The 17001-nt window shown below is 40.6% G+C and overlaps 2 protein-coding genes and 1 long non-coding RNA gene across 9 annotated transcripts in view; 2 read left to right on the top strand and 1 right to left on the bottom strand.

The window, feature by feature from the left end:
- The first annotated feature begins 274 nt into the window (after window positions 1-274).
- Window positions 275-8306, top strand: LOC135141213 (host cell factor 2). Of its 2 annotated transcripts, XM_064072098.1 has the most exons (13): window positions 275-715; window positions 1937-2085; window positions 2180-2735; window positions 2795-2940; window positions 2999-3136; window positions 3582-3816; window positions 4419-4598; window positions 4659-5260; window positions 5414-5609; window positions 5657-6573; window positions 6623-6781; window positions 6835-7027; window positions 7081-8306. In XM_064072098.1, exons 1-13 carry the CDS (start codon window positions 556-558, stop codon window positions 7170-7172), a joined length of 3723 nt encoding a protein of 1240 aa, XP_063928168.1. In that variant the 5' UTR covers window positions 275-555; the 3' UTR covers window positions 7173-8306. The 2 variants fall into 2 exon arrangements, with proteins under 2 accessions (XP_063928168.1, XP_063928169.1); XM_064072099.1 differs by lacking the exon at window positions 4419-4598 and having other exon boundaries at window positions 276-715.
- Window positions 8307-9083: 777 nt separating this feature from the next.
- Window positions 9084-17001, bottom strand: part of LOC135141800 (latrophilin Cirl) — a 112428-nt gene continuing 104510 nt past the window's right edge. For 2 of the 6 annotated variants that reach the window (XM_064073250.1, XM_064073251.1), the window contains exons 5-15: window positions 15347-15682; window positions 14639-15295; window positions 13992-14584; window positions 13779-13944; window positions 13513-13727; window positions 13355-13458; window positions 13048-13092; window positions 12726-12894; window positions 12458-12673; window positions 10731-10997; window positions 9085-10530 (exon numbers count right to left, since the gene is read on the bottom strand). In XM_064073250.1, coding sequence (XP_063929320.1) covers window positions 9787-10530; window positions 10731-10997; window positions 12458-12673; window positions 12726-12894; window positions 13048-13092; window positions 13355-13458; window positions 13513-13727; window positions 13779-13944; window positions 13992-14584; window positions 14639-15295; window positions 15347-15682 — 3512 coding nt within the window. In that variant the 3' untranslated portion in view covers window positions 9085-9786. Of the gene's footprint in view, window positions 10531-10730; window positions 10998-12312; window positions 12674-12725; window positions 12895-13047; window positions 13093-13354; window positions 13459-13512; window positions 13728-13778; window positions 13945-13991; window positions 14585-14638; window positions 15296-15346; window positions 15683-17001 lie in introns of those variants that run through there. The other 4 variants (XM_064073252.1, XM_064073253.1, XM_064073254.1 and 1 more) reach the window with 4 other exon arrangements.
- The window catches only part of LOC135141801 (uncharacterized), a 167521-nt gene continuing 162210 nt past the window's right edge, over window positions 11691-17001 (top strand). Inside the window, exon 1 of the long non-coding RNA XR_010282423.1 lies at window positions 11691-11794. This is a non-coding gene — a long non-coding RNA (uncharacterized LOC135141801). The remainder of the gene's footprint in view (window positions 11795-17001) is intronic.

Below are 17001 nucleotides of genomic sequence, written 5' to 3' on the forward strand. Positions count from 1 at the left end.
GACGAGTCCGACATGAAGTGATCTATTCATACGTGTGTGAGTGTCTTTTCGGGTTATTTTCGCAAGGTGTCGCCCGTCAGTCGAAGAATTCAAGAATTAATGTTAATTCAGTGTTGAAATTTGTTGCAAAGTGTTTTTCTATGTCGTAGTTAGTTGGTGTACATGTGTGTGCCAATAATTCGTGTATTTGTGTTAATTTTGATTTTCTTTGGTGTAGTGTCGTTGTAGATTTCGTTTTCATCCGAGTAGGTTGTTTAAAGATGGCGCGCGTCAGCGGCGTCCTCTGTTTTACCGATCGAGTGTTTCTACGCGTTCCTTCTAAGCCGATTTGACGAAAACCTTTTCTATGGTTTTGCCGCTAAACTTAGGAAAGGGTAGTTATTTCGATGAATGTTGTAAAAGTTCGACGTCCAGTGTGTTTTTGTATGAAGTAACGATATTTTGTGTGTTGGTGTAGTGATTAAAACGGTGGCCGTTTTCGGCCGTGTCCACGTTTGAATTTGCAAACTTGCTCCGATTGGCTTTGTGGATGGTTATGTGCAATGTGATCACGTAATGGCGGGTAAGGCGTTACAGTGGAAATGTGTGGCTAATACCACTGGCCCTCAACCTCGGCCGAGACATGGACATCGGGCTGTCGCTATCAAAGATTTGATGGTGGTTTTCGGCGGCGGCAACGAAGGAATCGTCGACGAACTCCATGTTTATAACACGGGTATGTTCGCTCACCCCGATAAATATGGCGCGGAGATTGTTGTTATTTATATTTACCCCACACCGCGACCGTACACGCGCCTCCCCCTAACCCTTCACCCCCAAAATTTCAATTGTTTGCGGAAAAGTCAACGAGTGTTATTGTTCATTTCAAATGTCGCATTTTTTCGGTATTGTTTGGTTCGAAAACAAACATGGCCGCCTAACATCAACATTCTATAGGGACCGGACTGCAATTTTTCATTACGAAAGTCCCATTGGGCTCGAGAATTTTCAACAACTTTCTTAAGCGACTCTCGAAAGGTTAAGTTCGCTAACCTGCGTTCCCCCTCCGCCATAACCTCAAGCCACCGATTTGATTAACCCACTTTTACAAAACTCACACTCAGCGTTTCAATCCACACAATATTGCTCCGTGTTTAATTTCACCGAATATCGAATACATTCCATTTAATGACACTCTTGAGTGATACACGGTGAAACAATAAAACCCCAAAACCGGCTTCATGCTAACACAGTCCAAGTTCGCAGACATCGTTTTTTCAAAAAGTGAGGTTAGAATATGCTTGGAGGACGATAAGAGTTTTTTTGGACGGCCTTACAAACCAAACTATATTCTAACTCCACGGCTTACGCCAAACGCAGACGTTTTAAAATTAAACCTCGGATTTGCAGTGTTGCAAATTTCGTGAGAGTCGACGAACTTTCTAAATAAGCTGCGGTGACCAGCGTTATAAGTACCGGGTTGTGTTTTTTAAACGATAAAATCGATCACGTGACTAATATATTTCGATTAATAATTTAATGCTGATCGAACGCTGCTTTATTGTAGACTGACTGTCAGACAACCACGTTCTTGTCGATCGCCACAATACCTTACGGTCCTAAGTACCTTTGCGTAGAAGTGACGTTTCCATATTATTTACGTCATTACGTCTGACGCGTATTCGTTAACGAAGCAAAGAAATGCAAGTAGACGTCAATCTTATCCACACGAATAAAATTTTGTTTGCTTTCTATGGTATTAGTTGCTGGAAAAATACCGTACATAATGAGTTTTTATTGTATTATGTTTACGTGGGTTTGTCTTGATAAGTTGGTCAGTAATACGATTTCATGTTTCTTTGGTACGATTGTTTTATACTAGTAAATGATGCAGTAAAATGGTCCAGATTGAGGATTGATAATAATAATAATAATCGTATATTTGTGTTAATTTCAGCGACCAACCAGTGGTTCGTGCCTATGACAAAAGGCGATGTTCCTCCGGGATGTGCGGCGTATGGTTTCGTGGTGGACGGAACCCGCTTATTGGTTTTTGGTGGCATGGTAGAGTACGGAAAGTACAGCAACGAACTATACGAGCTGCAGGTAATAGTGGTCCCAGATTAATCTGCGTAATGAAGCTTGCGATTAGATCGATTACGTTCAAGGTTAAAACCGCAATAATCTTTGTTTGATCCAGGCATCAAAATGGGAATGGCGTCGCCTAAAACCTAAGCCACCGAAGTCCGGGCCTGCCCCTTGCCCGCGCTTGGGTCACAGTTTCACTCTTGTGAATAACAAAGTCTACTTATTTGGCGGTCTAGCAAACGATAGTGCTGACCCCAAGAACAATGTGCCGAGATACTTGAATGATTTATATACTTTGGATATACGTACCTCTCCCGTTCAATGGGATATTCCTATAACTAGCGGTTCGTCGCCTCCGCCGAGAGAATCTCACACGGGTGTAGCTTATTGCGATAAGAAAAATAATAAGTCGTTTTTGGTTATATACGGCGGCATGAGCGGTTGCCGATTGGGCGATTTGTGGTTTTTGGAGACTGAAACTCGCACATGGAGCAAACCCCAAATTTCTGGAACCACTCCGCTGCCGCGGTCGCTCCATACCTCCACGTTAATCGGACACCGGATGTTCGTGTTCGGCGGTTGGGTACCGGTTGTAGCGGACGAAGTTAAAACGTCCACCAACGAGAAGGAATGGAAATGCACGAGCACCATGGCGTGTCTCAATCTAGGTATTGACAAAAATTAAATCAAATAAAAAAAAATTGACATTATAATTTTTTATTTGTAGAAACTATGAGTTGGGAGCAGCTCAATATTGACGCTAGCGAAGAGAATGTGCCATGCGCTAGAGCTGGACATTGTTCTGTGGGTGTAAGTACGCGTTTATATATTTGGTCCGGACGCGATGGATACAGAAAAGCTTGGAAAAATCAGGTATTGAGATTGAATATTGGAAGTCCTCGTGTGGTATAATACTGTGATCAATTGGTAGGTGTGTTGTAAAGATATGTGGTACCTTGAAGTAGATCGACCCGCTCCTCCTAGTAGGGTATCATTGGTCAAAGCAGGAACGCACTCTTTGGAGGTCAATTGGAATGGCTCACCCTCGGTGCAGTTGTATATTTTGCAGGTATGTGAAGCGTGGACGTCAGGTCGTCAGCCGTTTTTGCTATTTACATGTAAGCGAAAGAAGTATTGTATTCGAGTCCGTCGGCCGACCCTCTACTTTACGTTTTCTCAACCTTTCATGACCCCTAGAGTACGAAGAAATAAGTCCCCCGTTTCTCCGTCTGCCGTCCCGGAAAGAGCTTCCCCCCCCCCATTGATGATGTCATGCCATAATTTTGCCGAAAAATTATTAAATTGTGCACAATATCAATACCATGTGGTGTATCACAATTTCATATTTTTTGGAACTGTTTATACAGGGGGACTCAAAGAAATTTAAGATATTTCTGGATGTGTTTGTACTTTAGGGGCGTGGGAAGTTCTATTCACATAACTTTAGCTTCTGTAGAGATACGCCATTGATTTTATCCGCTTGCTTGCGCGCTAATGCCCCTGTTTTTTGCCAGATTCAAAAGTACGATTTACCGACGCCTTCCGCTACATCTAACGTTGCGCCGAAGCCAGTTCCTGCAGCCCCCGCACTTGCCGCTGTGCCCGCAGCCTCTGCAGTGCCTCCGCTGCTGGCTTCGTCGAAGGCAACGCCAGTGGCTAAAGTATCACCGGCTGTGACCGTAGCGAAACCCGTCGTTCAGACCACGAATCCCGTCGGCAGTCCACCGAAGGCAGCCACACCTATCAAAGGTAATATTTCCGCACCATGACTTCAACAAATAACAAATTTGTCTACAAATTAGAAATAATAATTGATTTGGTGACGCGAATTGTGGGGAAAATAACAAAAGTTCAGCAGTGACAGGCCAATGTCCCGCCATCGATACGTAACGAGCAACGGTAACCCCCTTTTTTTTAAGTGGCTATGATGTTGGCCTGTAGATCAGTGTTTGGGACACCTGTATTTTGGAGTTTTCTTTTTAATATGTACTCACTCTTGAAACTCTCAAAACGGTTGTTCGTTTCTCTTTTAATTTGACTAATGCATGATTTTTTTTGGTGTTTGTCAAAAAGTAAAGCACGTGAGCGCGAAGCTTGATTTGCTGTTGAGTGTAGAGGTTCTTGTTTATCTTGCATTAGAAAGTTTTATTGATGAAGCGAGGTGCCCGATTCTGGTTTCTAAGATCCGAACGAACAAACACTGTTATTATTATTATTTATATATTTTTTGTTGTTTTTGGGTGTAGTTTGGATCTGATTAACTCGAATGTGGGTATTGACGTGTCTTCATTACATAAAACTGATCAATTTTTTTTTTGTACTTGAATAACCAGTGTTCTTATTATTTATAGTTCGAAATGCGGTGAAAAATACATCAGCATGTGCTCCACTCTTAATTGCACCTCCACAGAGTGCCGTGAATACTGATCCCACACAAGCTAGTATGTTGTCAGGCATTCAGGCACTAGCTGCAGCTGCTGCTGCTACCCAAAAAATTACTGTTGCCCCACAAACATCTCAAATCAAAATTGGTGATTATCACGACCCGATCGTTCCTTCGTCTTGATACTCACAAACCAAATTTCTTCCAGCCTCCCCCGTTCGAGTCCAAGGGACCGCAGGACCTATAATCAGACAAACATCACAAGTGGCCGGTAAACCACTCATAGTTCAAAAAGGCAGCAGTATTATCCAAAAAGGTGGCATCCAACAGCAAGTTGTCACATTAGTTAAAACTAGCACGGGAATGACGTTGGCCACCTTGCCTAAACCCGGCACCGTAGTTCAGAACAAATCGCCCCAACAACCTAAGAACACGATAGTCAAAATCATGCCTAGCAATCCTACTAGTAAAGTATTGACGACGGTCAAAGCCATACCGTCAAATCTTATACAGATGAACAAAGCGACGGGAAAACTAATGCTATCTAAGAACGCCACTGGACAAATCCCGACCATCAACAACCAACAAGTCATAGTCGTTAGTTCAAATAGCGGCATCAGAACCATGCAATCGGTCACCAATGCTCAAACCGTACCCACCGTCAAGTCCACGACCGTCAATGTCCAACCGATCGCGTCCTCGTCGGCCATCACCGGAATACAGGGCGTCAAAATCGGCAAGCCCATCACACTGTCCATGCCCATGACTGTCGTCGGATCTCCAAAAACGCTGACCATATCCAAAAACACAGTAAGTCCATTACCTTCTTTCCTCGAAAGTGTGAAAATATTTCGGCGGGCACCAGTTATTACATCTTCTGCAATGATTTGTTTGTGTAATTTTAGTAATTAACGATGCTTATAGGCAAGACAATTTTATTAGTATGCAAAATTCTCTCTTTAGAAACAGGTGATGATCGGCGGCAAACCGGTCACCGTTCAGATGGCCGGAGGTAACAAAGTGACCCTCATGCAGCCACAGCAGGGCTTAGGTAAAATAGTCCGTTTGCCCGTAACCTCGACAATTGCTTCGTCGAACAACGCCGAGCAACCAAAGTTGGTGGTAGTTTCGCGTCCGAAGCAGCCCACGGCGACGATAGGTCAGTATTTTTTTTTTTATTTTTCGGTTTTGTAACGTATGTCGTAGCGTCTTCGTCGTTCGACGGGCCGGCAACAACGGACGCCGCGTTGGCCGCGCTGGCTGCCGAGGCAGGTTTGATCGATCCAAAGCCTGTGAAGGATGTTTCGGTAGTCGACGAGAGCGGCGAGAGCGCCGAACAGAACCTCATCAGACAGTTGGAAGACAACAACGTGGAGCCTCCTTCGACCGCCACGGAATCGCCGAATCCGGAAGAGGCGACCGCCATCTTGTTCGATAACAACGGGATAAATCAAACGCTGGGGTTGAAAGGCGGCTCGACGCGCATGCCCCCGTATAAACCGTTCAATTATAAAATGGGTCTGCGAGGCGGTAGCAAGGACTCGATAGAGATGACTCATAATCAAAATAACGAGGCTGTAAATACTGACGAGAATATGACGGATGCGACGTCGATGAATGGCACTATTGGGGACGGCGAGAAGATGGAGGTGGGGTCCATCAAGGAAGAGAGTATGGATGAACAGGAAGAGAAGTTCGATCCTTCGTCACTCGACGGCGAACTGGCGGCTGGGTTCGCCAGTAACCAAGACATGGGGGGGTTCCCCGAGGGACAGAACGCGACAGGAGAGGGCACTCTCCTCGACGAAGTGAAAAAAGAAGAGGGAGATGCCTTATCTGCCTTAGCTTCGGCCGCATTAGACCACTCAAAAGAAATTAAAAAGACTGATAATGTGAATAACGTACCAGAAACCGTAAACAAAGAGCTGTGGCACACAGTCGGGTTCATCAAAGGCAACAGTTGTGACGTATTGAGTTATTTTATGTTGGACGATTATTCAGACTTGACGGTTGATAATTTGCCCGACCTTTCTGCTTTCCCAAGGATCCATCTCGAACCTGGCACCGCTTACAAGTTCAGAGTGGCTGCCATTAATTCAGTAGGCGTGGGTGACTGGAGCGAGGTAATCATTAGAAATTCTTTACGCATCCGTACTAAATCTAGTTCGACAGGTCTCTGCTTTTAAAACATGTCTGCCAGGTTTCCCGGGAGCGCCATCTGCCATTAAAATCGCCAAATCGGGAGATGGTGCACAACTTTCCTGGGAACCCCCTAGTTCGAATCAAGGTGATATTTTGGAGTACTCCGTCTACCTTGCCGTACGCGGAAAAGTGAGTAGGACATCGAACGGTGTAACGTGATGTTTTAACGAGTTTATTTTAAGGAAAAAGCTACTCCTCCTGTGCAATTGGCTTTCGTGCGTGTGTACTGCGGACCAAACAGTTCGTGCGTGGTTCCGAATTCAACTTTAGCAGCTGCCCATTTGGACACGTCAACAAAGGCGGCGATTATATTTAGAATTGCTGCTAAAAATGATAAAGGTTACGGACCTGCGACCCAAGTTAGGTGGTTGCAAGGTTTGTAGATGTTTTTTGTTGTGGGTATTTGCTAAGTTTTTTGTTTTTTTCAGATTCGCAAACAACAAATAAATCAGCGAAGCGTTTACAAGAAGAACGCCCCATGTTTAGTAAGAAAATGAAATTCGAGAAAGATGAGAATTAAAGAGGAGAAAATGTATGATGTGAATTAGTTATTAATAAATAATAGGGGCTGTTAAATTATTATCATATATTTTTTTTATAATTCAATCGACGGCGAGCCCCAGAATTTCTTGGATTCCTGTTTGTTTAGTTGGAAATACACATTCTAAAATATTTATTTCAGATGAAACTGTGTTAGCGACTTGGAAGTCTTAATTTCAATTTTTAATTAGTACTGGACTTTTCGTTGCAGTTAGTTAGTGTGATATCTCAAGGATATCTTTTAAAAAACATTGATTAACAGTGTAAAAGGAATGGTTGACTGTGTAATAATACTTTTCTCTATTTTTTACTATAAAAAAAAATCTTCAGCTTTTAAACATTTTAAAACGTGAAGATCTTGTATTATTTGTAGATTGTTATAATAAGGTAAGGCTTAGGAATTTGTTTATTGATGTTGTCCGTAGTACAAAATTGTCAATTGCGGATATCACAATATACGTTTGCACATTTTGTTCCCACTTTTTTTTTCAAAGCTAATATTACTTAGTTCTTTCAGATTATGTGAATTGTTGTTTAGTTGCGTTTTTAACAAGCATTGTAACAAGTAGAATAATACTAGAACTGGTCTTGTCAAATATTTATTGATCATTTGCATTCAAAAACACTTCATTCTGTTGCTGATTATATTTATTTTTACAATATAGTTTATAAATACCAGTAAATGTAAAACCCTGTTGCTTCAAATCTCGGAACACAATGAACTGTTTTAATAATGTTCAATAAATATTTTTCTTACATCCAACGGAGCATAATTGTATAATTTTAAATTAAAAATTTCTGTAACTATTTTATCTATATATATAAATAAATAAATATATATATAGCAATATAATATTCTTCAGTTTGTTACAATTGTAAAAAATTTATATTGCAAAAATAAAATCATTCTGTTAATTATGACTTCTCTTACTAGGTGCTTTAAAATTTCAAGAGTTTGTACAAGACTAGAAAAAAGGAAACTTTTGTTAGTGGGAGCTTAGTGGTGTAACACTGTTAACACATCAAACCATGAAACTTAATTTCACCTTGTTTTATAAATTGATTTAAAATTGGTTAACTGTGTCGTTATAAATAAAGTAAATTATGATACGTATTTATTTATTTTATTTCAACGTTATTGTACGTATTATTAGTATGTGTACTAACTATGAAGACTTACCTTTCTTTTGATTTATATTTTTTTAACAAAATCATACTTCTAAATATACTTACGTGCGATTAACGAACTTGGCGAAGTCCGTGGTTAATTTTTATTCCATCTAAAGTATTCAACAATTATGAAACTAATTTTATCAAAGTATGTACGTACCAAATAATCAAAAGAAGATTCTTTTACAAAACACTAGTTTAATCTTTGTTAGATGTTTAGTGTACATTCGCTAAGGATCTAGGAACTTGTTTAAACAATAATTTAATTTTTAAGGCAAGTTTTTAATTGACATGATTTTAGTTGTTCTAAAAACACCACCTGGGAGAGTGTGATTACATTTTCTAGGCAAAATTCAGTCTTTAATAGCAGTGAAACATTATTTAAGAGACTGTTATGCCATTATGGCTTTAAACATTATGTACTGAGACAAAATATATAGATGGTTTATAAGAATTCTGTACATAACATTTGAAAAGACCGCCAAATGTGTATGACGTTGTCCTTAGTGCGCATGCGCGCATGGCAGTGACGTCGCAGGGGTATGCACAACTTGTATGTTTGAAGTGTGTTTTATACTTTTGTTTCTTTAAATATTATGGTTGACTTTGATTTGTTCAATGGTTTTGAACTCGTGTTTGCCTATTTAATGATGGAAATATTGGGATGGGTATAGAAAGTTCTATCTCTACAAGAAAATTAATTTTATTGGTCAGACTTTGTGATTTAATTTTAAAATTTAATACATTGTTTTGTATAATGGTGTATTGTTTATTTTAGCTATGTGTTAATGAACATAGCAATAATAACAATTTATGCCTGACTAATATCGTACCATTCAATCAACATGTACAAAGCTCTATACAATATATACAATATAACATAAATACATTGTTTTCACTAAATAATTTCGAAAATAAAAAACAATCATTTCGAGACAGTTATGTTTCACAATTCAAAAATTAAATACAATAAATAAATAAAAGTTATCGGAAGGGAAGTGCTGAGTTTATATTTATTAGAAAACGTTTTATTTCTATATTTACATCGTGCTGGCTAAGTATGGCTTAAAAAGCACTACAAGATAAACTCAGTAAAACTCTGAATAACAATTTAGCTATTAATAAAATAATGGTATAATGAAGACGGTAAAGTTGAGCTAACAGTGAATAGTAAATAGAAAAAGAAAGAAGAATTTACAATAAAAAAAAAGGAAAAATAATAACATATTATAACAAGTTGACTGGAATAACTCACATCTAAGAGACATTCGTATTCACATAAATATTTTATTAAAATAGTTCACTATTATAAAATTATCACTTTCCTTCATTCAATCAAGCTGAGCTTTACTAACTTAAATAATAATGACCGAAAGTCTGATCATGTGTAAAATCACAGATATTCACTTGCAAATGGCAGTTTCCTAACTCTCACTATACTGGGGTAGGACCAGAGTTCGGGACGTATACGGGTCACGTGGGTACATCTCGGGTGGTTCTAAATGGCACACTACAGTTTCGCCGTCCAAAACGGCAGCTAGGGACCTCACGGTGTCACCTCGGTACATGTTGGGTCTCATCCTGTAACCGTCTACATCTTGCGGGTACCGGTTGTGTTCCTTCTTCACGGCTTCCAGAATGCTGCGGTCGGTCCCGGGACTGTACGGAATCAGTGGTCGGTGGTCTCCGTATGAACGCGATGATTGTCGGCTCATGTCGCTCTGGCGCTTTCCGTCTTCGTCGCTCATGTCACTAACCTGAATCTCGTTCCGTTCTATCTCCTCGTACACCGGATCGTCCTCGGGCGCCAGTCCTCTCGGTGACCGTCCGTCGTAAATCTCGGTGTAGGTGTGGTGCGGCCAGTGGTTGCCCGGTTTCGAGAAGTTTCCGTTTTTCTTGCGTGTTCCGTGCGGCTGCAGGCTCTGCGGGAGAGGAAGGTGCTTCGGATGAGGTATGGTGTCGTGTCTTCTGTTGTAGTCCGGGAAGTTCAGCTGGATGTTGTTTTCCATGATAGCTTGATTGCAGTCGGATGATACATAGGCTTGGCGACGCGCATCTTTGGCATTGTTGAGCCTGGTGTCGGCTACGATCGTATGCGATCTGGGGGAATCCTCCTGCTCCGATCCTCCATGACCCGAATCGCGACTATATGACTTAAAAGAAATGTTCTGCAAGTAAATAGAAACAAAATGTTAAATGCGTGGGGGCGACGGGTTGATACAATAGTAAAATTAGTAAATAAGCGGAAGAATATAAGAACAGAAGAGGAAACGGGGTTAACGTCACCATGCAGGCTTTACTACTCGGTACCAACCCCAGACACGCGCCCTCAACGGGTTTGGTCTGGAGCGGGCGCTGTGCTACGCACCTTCCAGTGTAAGGGCTTGTGAAGAGGACCCCATGTGGAGGCCGATTTGGGTAAATTTGGAGTGATTGTGGAATTTTTATAAAAATTACGAATATAAGGTAACGTGGAAGTGTTTGGAGGTTCAAGAACGGGTGGGGGTGTTTGTGTGCCGTCTCGGGTTGGGCGACACAGAGTAGCAGCCGTGGTGCCCGAGGTAGAGGTGGGCACAGGTGTTCTGCCTATGCGATTGACGTTGGTGCAACTCCGGGAGTTCCATTCTCGCTGCAACTGTAACAGAGGGCGCCTTCACCTATCGTCGTCAGTAAGCAAGTAGGAAGCGTTAGTAAAAAACAAAAGTCTTACCAAACCAAAAAAGACAAGACACATGCCAAGAGGGGGCGCGCAATGCACGCACCACCACAGCACCACACGCGAGTTAGTAAGCAGCTCAAACAACTCATGTTCATTAGACGACAGACTGAAACAGGATCCACAATCCACATCGGACAATCTAACAACTCTACTACATAGTCGATCATGACTGACGTATGATGATGAAATGCCCAAATTAGTTGTGTCGTCGCTAAACTTCACTGACAAATTTCAAAAACCAGATCTTCCACATATTTTATGTCGCCACAACCACAAATCAACTAAACGTCTAAACCGCTTCTAAGCAATTCGGGTCTTTTGCCGACACGGCAACAAGTTCTCAAGTTACATTACTTAAATAAACCTTCAACGGATACATGTCCAATCTATGCATACAAAGTCTCTGAGTATCCCAAGAGTGACATTTCGACTTCACTAAACTGCGTTCCTGACTCTTAGACTACGGATCTTTGCAATAAACATAACTACAAAGTCTTAATTAAATAAACACTAATTAGTATGAAACCGTTTGTTCAAGCTTAAACATATCTACAAGAATATATTTTTTAAAAAACATAGTGGGCTACGATTCGCAGCATTAAAGTGCGCATGCGTATACATTGGTAGTACGCAAATAACAAAATGTCGTAAAAACTACAAACTAAATCATACTAAAATCAAAATTTTAGTGTTTCGACAGTGATTCTTCAACGGTAAGTTTGTGGTTTCGCGTTAAACACTCTTTAATTCACTGGCTGTGAAACAATCTGACATAACCTTAATTTTGTCGAACACACTTTAAAATTTTAAAAGTAAGAGTGTTAAAAACACCTTCGGGTCATAATTTTGCATCAATGTTGTTATTTACGCATTTTAGACAACTCAAAAGTGTGAAAAAATGTCTTTATTTATTGCCACAGAATCGGTAAATGCGGTTAATATCAATTTTTTTTAATTATTACTGTTGAAAATTATATGAAACGCTTGAACTTGATGTAGTGTTAAGATTAAATCAGTGATTGACTCTAATGGAACTATGACTTTGATAGTGCAGTTGTGCTTGAAAAATCTGGCTTTTTAAACTTGTTCGTGCAAAAACGGCAACAACGCATCACTGATCTACAGTATTATTGCGTGTTTGTCCTTGTGGAAGAATGTGGTGACTCAGTGAAGACTATGAAAAGCTACATAAATTAATAGACAGAGCTGCATGGTTAAAGCAGGATAGTACCTTGTTGAGAAACATTGTGCAGTCGATTGTGGTTGGTAGTGGTGGTACTAGCATTGTTGAGATCGGTTCTAGTTAGAACCTGGACTAGCGCGGTAGGACGCACGTTATTAAGATTATTGGAGATGACTATATTGTTGGTACCCACACTAGTTGCATGTGGAGACAACACCGAATTGTCGGTCGAATGCGAGTTTGTACCAGAGGGATTGCCATTTGAGCCGGCGTAAATACTTGTTCTGCGCTCCTTGTTCAGTCCGGAACTACCGCTGCTGCTGCCAGCGCCACCACTAGGTTTTGAGCAACGCAAGCACTTGGGCAACCACGAATGACGGCGGATGAACTTGCGGTACTCCTTGCGGACCTGTACGGCAAGTGAGTTAGTGGGTAATGGGTTGGGTTGAGGGAAAGCTGACCTTCTCGTTTTGCACGCAGTGGAATAAGAAGATGAAGAATCCTTGTAGACAGTTCAAAAACGCGAACAGGTATGCCATGGCCACTGACTCTTGATTGAGGTAGAGGAAACCGAAGGTCCAAGTCAATCCGAGGAGGAACACCAACACTATAGCGCCTTTTAACCAGGCCCTACAAATTAAAGACGTCAATATCGGGTTGATTCGTTAGATAAAGAGTTAACTATTACTTCATGCAAAACTAATTTAACTAATGACATGCAGGATGGTTAATAAGAATCAAAAATCTAATATCGATAGCGAGAGATAATAAAGAAAATCTTACAAGTGAGCTTGAAATTTGGTTTGAAGTGCATTTTCTTCCTTTCCACTACCATAGGATAAGATCGCCATGCAAGAAAGAAGAACTTATATTAGAATAAGACCAAACCACAAACTTTCTTTTTATTTCAACAATTATAACCTCAACAGTCCAACCAAATACACTTATTACCATAACCACACCACTGTTTAATTACCAAATGAAATAAAACGTTAAAACCTACGACAGTTGGATTAAACCATGCCCAAATTGTGCAACATTTATTATATACATTTATCTTTGTTACTAATAAATTGTTAATGAATTTTACCTGGTGCTTGCAAGACGTGAGTGCTCTTTGTTTTTAATAGACACAGAAGCACTCGCGTGACGGCACATCATTACAACGGCCATTCCTAGGAAAATAAGATTCAACTGAAACAAAAACAAATTAGCGCTGACGAAACTAGAGGAAATCAGGTTACTTACGAAAAGCACTACAATAACGGGCCCGACAAAACTGTATATGAAGTAGTTATTTGTTTTCAGCCAGCAGTGCTGTTCGGTACCATAACCCTGCGGATAAATAGCAGCCGACACAAGAACTATGACCAAAGGTAATCCATAAGCGAAAAAATAATACCACTTTACTCTAGACTTCTCAGCTTCAAACACTTCAATCAACATCACATATAATTGGAAACCTGGATAACAACGCGTTATGAACAAACTACGAACAAACCGCGAACACTTACCTTCGAAGAACATCCATATGAAAGCACACAAGAAGAAATACTGCAGGAATCCGGCGATGACCCCACACACAATTTTATTTTCAGTCTGACCTATTCCTATTAAAAAAATTAACTCGGCGATCAAGAGGCAGATACATAAGTTGCAATGTATTGTTGTTCGGTCGCTCTGAAAGCACATCGTCAGAACTAGAAACATTTCTCAAAACTAATTACCTTGAGGCCTCGAAATAACTGAAAGGTTATTATGGCTAGAATAAGACATATAATTGAGATTATGCATCCGACTAATGTTATGATTTTCAAAGCAATTTGATGCGGTATCGGTAGCTGGATAGCGTGGACGTCCATAAGAATCGCGAAGTTCGTTAGATGATCGCACAGACATACAGTGTGAGACCTGTTGGTGGATTCCACGCGACAACCTTCTTCCAACCATGCGCTGGAAGTGTAGTCCCAGAAGACACACGAAGGGTTGCTCACGTTCTCGGTTTGTAGATGTCTGAGTGTCAACCTCACCGGTTCTCGCAACTGGATATGGCGCCCTTTGCCTAAACTCGCCGAAATCACTTTACTATTTAGCATTCTAGTAACGTTTTTATTAGTTTCGGAAGAATCCGGCTGCCATTGTAGAATTTCCTCTAATCGGTCGAACGCGACAAAAACAAGCCGAACCAAACCGCCGTCACTGTTTTCTTGTAATGCTCCTTGTGAAAGTTCTATGGAATCATTACTAGCGGACCACTTGTTGTCCGAAGGAAATACTTCTGTTGTAACAGATTTGGTTTCTAAGACACGCACCGACAACACTGGAACAAAACGCTCGTTACGAAGCCTACAATTGAGTTACTAACTTAACTTACTTATATTTTTAACAATCTGATCAACAGTCTTTTTCCTCATGACCGTATCAGCTAGAAGAAACGCGTTTTCTTCTAGCCCGATAAGGAGGGACGTAGCTACTCTCATTTGCTCTTTGTAACTCAAGTCCCTCCACGAAGGATGCTGTGACGAGTCTAATAAATTACTACCAGTCTTTACAACGTCACTCAGCATTTCGGTAACTATAGCTTCACGCTGTCTCGTGTCCGGGAACGTTTGAATATCCTGCGACATCTTTTGCGCCATCTTTTGTATAATTTTCGTGGTGATCATCATGTCGCCTCCATACAACGTTTTACTGCTGGTAACTTGAGCCAAGTCGTTCGTTATGGAGACTAAGGGATCTCTTCCCGCCATGATCCTTTGTTCTAAGCTCGTCAACCACACCGATCTACACTGACTTAAGTCTGGTGTGGCCGGATACCACGTTGGCACCGAATTAACTTCGACGCAGCGCCACTTAGCAAAACCCGTGGTACCTCCAGGACATGGTTGTATGTCAGTGGAGTTAACTTTAGTCCAGTTCCAAAAAATGCTACGAAACGTCTTTGGACTACAGCGATTCGTCTCAGAGTCTTTGGTCCAAGATGGCAGTATACTAGGTGCTGGATTAAAAGTATTAGGATACGTACTATCCGCTGAAACCAACACAATCAACTAACTCCTAGACGGGATAACGGGATACATACAGGTCACCCGTTTCGGGGTTACGGTGGTGTATGGCAGTGTCGTTATTTCATCTGGAATAGGTTTAATAGGTTCGTGGTAGTTCTTATCTGGAAGTTCTTCCTGCTCTTGCTCGTCGTCCTTCTCAGGATCGCTCGGAGGTGCAGGCGGCGGCTGCGGAGACGTGGACGTAGTAGTCGAAGATGTAACAGTTGTTACAAGTCTGGTTGGCGGAGTAGCTGAAACTTTTGGTGGCGCTGGGGGCGGGCGAGCCGACGGCTTCACGGTGTTCCACATTGGCGGTTGCGACGTTATCAACCATGGAGGACTGGGCCGGCTTGTAGTGGTCGTTGTTGTTGCTAAATAACACACATCAAAAAATGTTCGTCCAAGGGGCATCCCCGGCTGGAGTCGAATCGTGGTAACGCGTCGTTTGCTTTGCACAATTTTATAAAATCCGGAATCTCCTTTCCAATAAGCTTTTCTCTGTTTGAATTGTTTCAAATTTTAATGGATTGTTCGACTTTTTCTTATTCTAGACCGACATTTTCATGAATAAATGCAGACAATTTGATCAAATGGTCGAAAAGTCGTGCAGTATATTTAGAGTGAAATGTTGGATTCGGTTCAATTAATAAATTTCACGGAAATTCTTTTAACGTCCTGTTAAATTGCAAAATAAATATGTTCGGTTCTGAGGTAATTACATGAGATAAAATATTTTTGATGTGACGGGAATGATGAATTCACATTTAACGTGCAGATTCTACAAACGGCATTTACTCTGCGCTAACCGGGACTTATTTTAAAATTAGTAATAGAACCAAATGGAATTTTATTTGCTTTTAACCTTTCTACTTGGTCTGTAAATAGAAAAGGTAGAAATACCTTTGTACGTCTACTTCAAAGCGTCTAATACTATTTCACCAACTGTTGACTTAAAGCGAATAATGTCGAATATCTTTTGTTGTTAAATAAACTACAATATTTCTACAGTGGGTATGCGGTATGAACCGTGCATCAAAATATCGCTCTGAAGTTGAAAATAATGTTCCTATTTAGATCAAATAATCGAAATTTAGTTAATTAGTTTAAAACCATGTGGTCAACAAAAATGACGTCAAGTAGGGATTCGACGTTTGAATTTGACAAGCGTGGTCAAAGTACGATCGGTAATCACTTGACGTTTATTCTGTTGATCGTGGTTATTATCTACAACTGAATATTTATAGCTTTATATTGAACAAAGTAACTTCACTTAAAAAACAACAACATCGCAGTATATTTAAGTCTATTGATGTTGGTTGTAAGTGATCTGAAAGTTACTATGGTCTCTTTTATCGAATGAAGTCGTGTAAAATGACGAATTAATTTAATGTGATTAACATATCTGTTGTAGGTAAGTCTATGGCTGCGATTCCCGTGAAGTGTCAAAAAACCCCGAACAAAACAAAAAATTCTGAGAATTCTCGCCGTGTTGCTATAATTTTCATCAATTCTAGTGTGTAATTTCAATTAATTTACATTAATGATACACGCTTTAAACTTGCTGCTTTAATTATGGTCAATTTTGACAAGTATTTTGACAGCTAAATTAGATGTTGCCACACATCGAGATTTTGAACCTATTCACAGGTATACGGCTTACCTTCTACGTTTGTTCCAAAAGGATGACGCC

This window comes from Zophobas morio, unplaced genomic scaffold (assembly GCF_036711695.1).
Source record: "Zophobas morio isolate AGI-343-1 ecotype UQ-CSIRO unplaced genomic scaffold, CSIRO_AGI_Zmor_V1 ptg000044l, whole genome shotgun sequence".
Taxonomy (NCBI): domain Eukaryota; kingdom Metazoa; phylum Arthropoda; class Insecta; order Coleoptera; family Tenebrionidae; genus Zophobas; species Zophobas morio.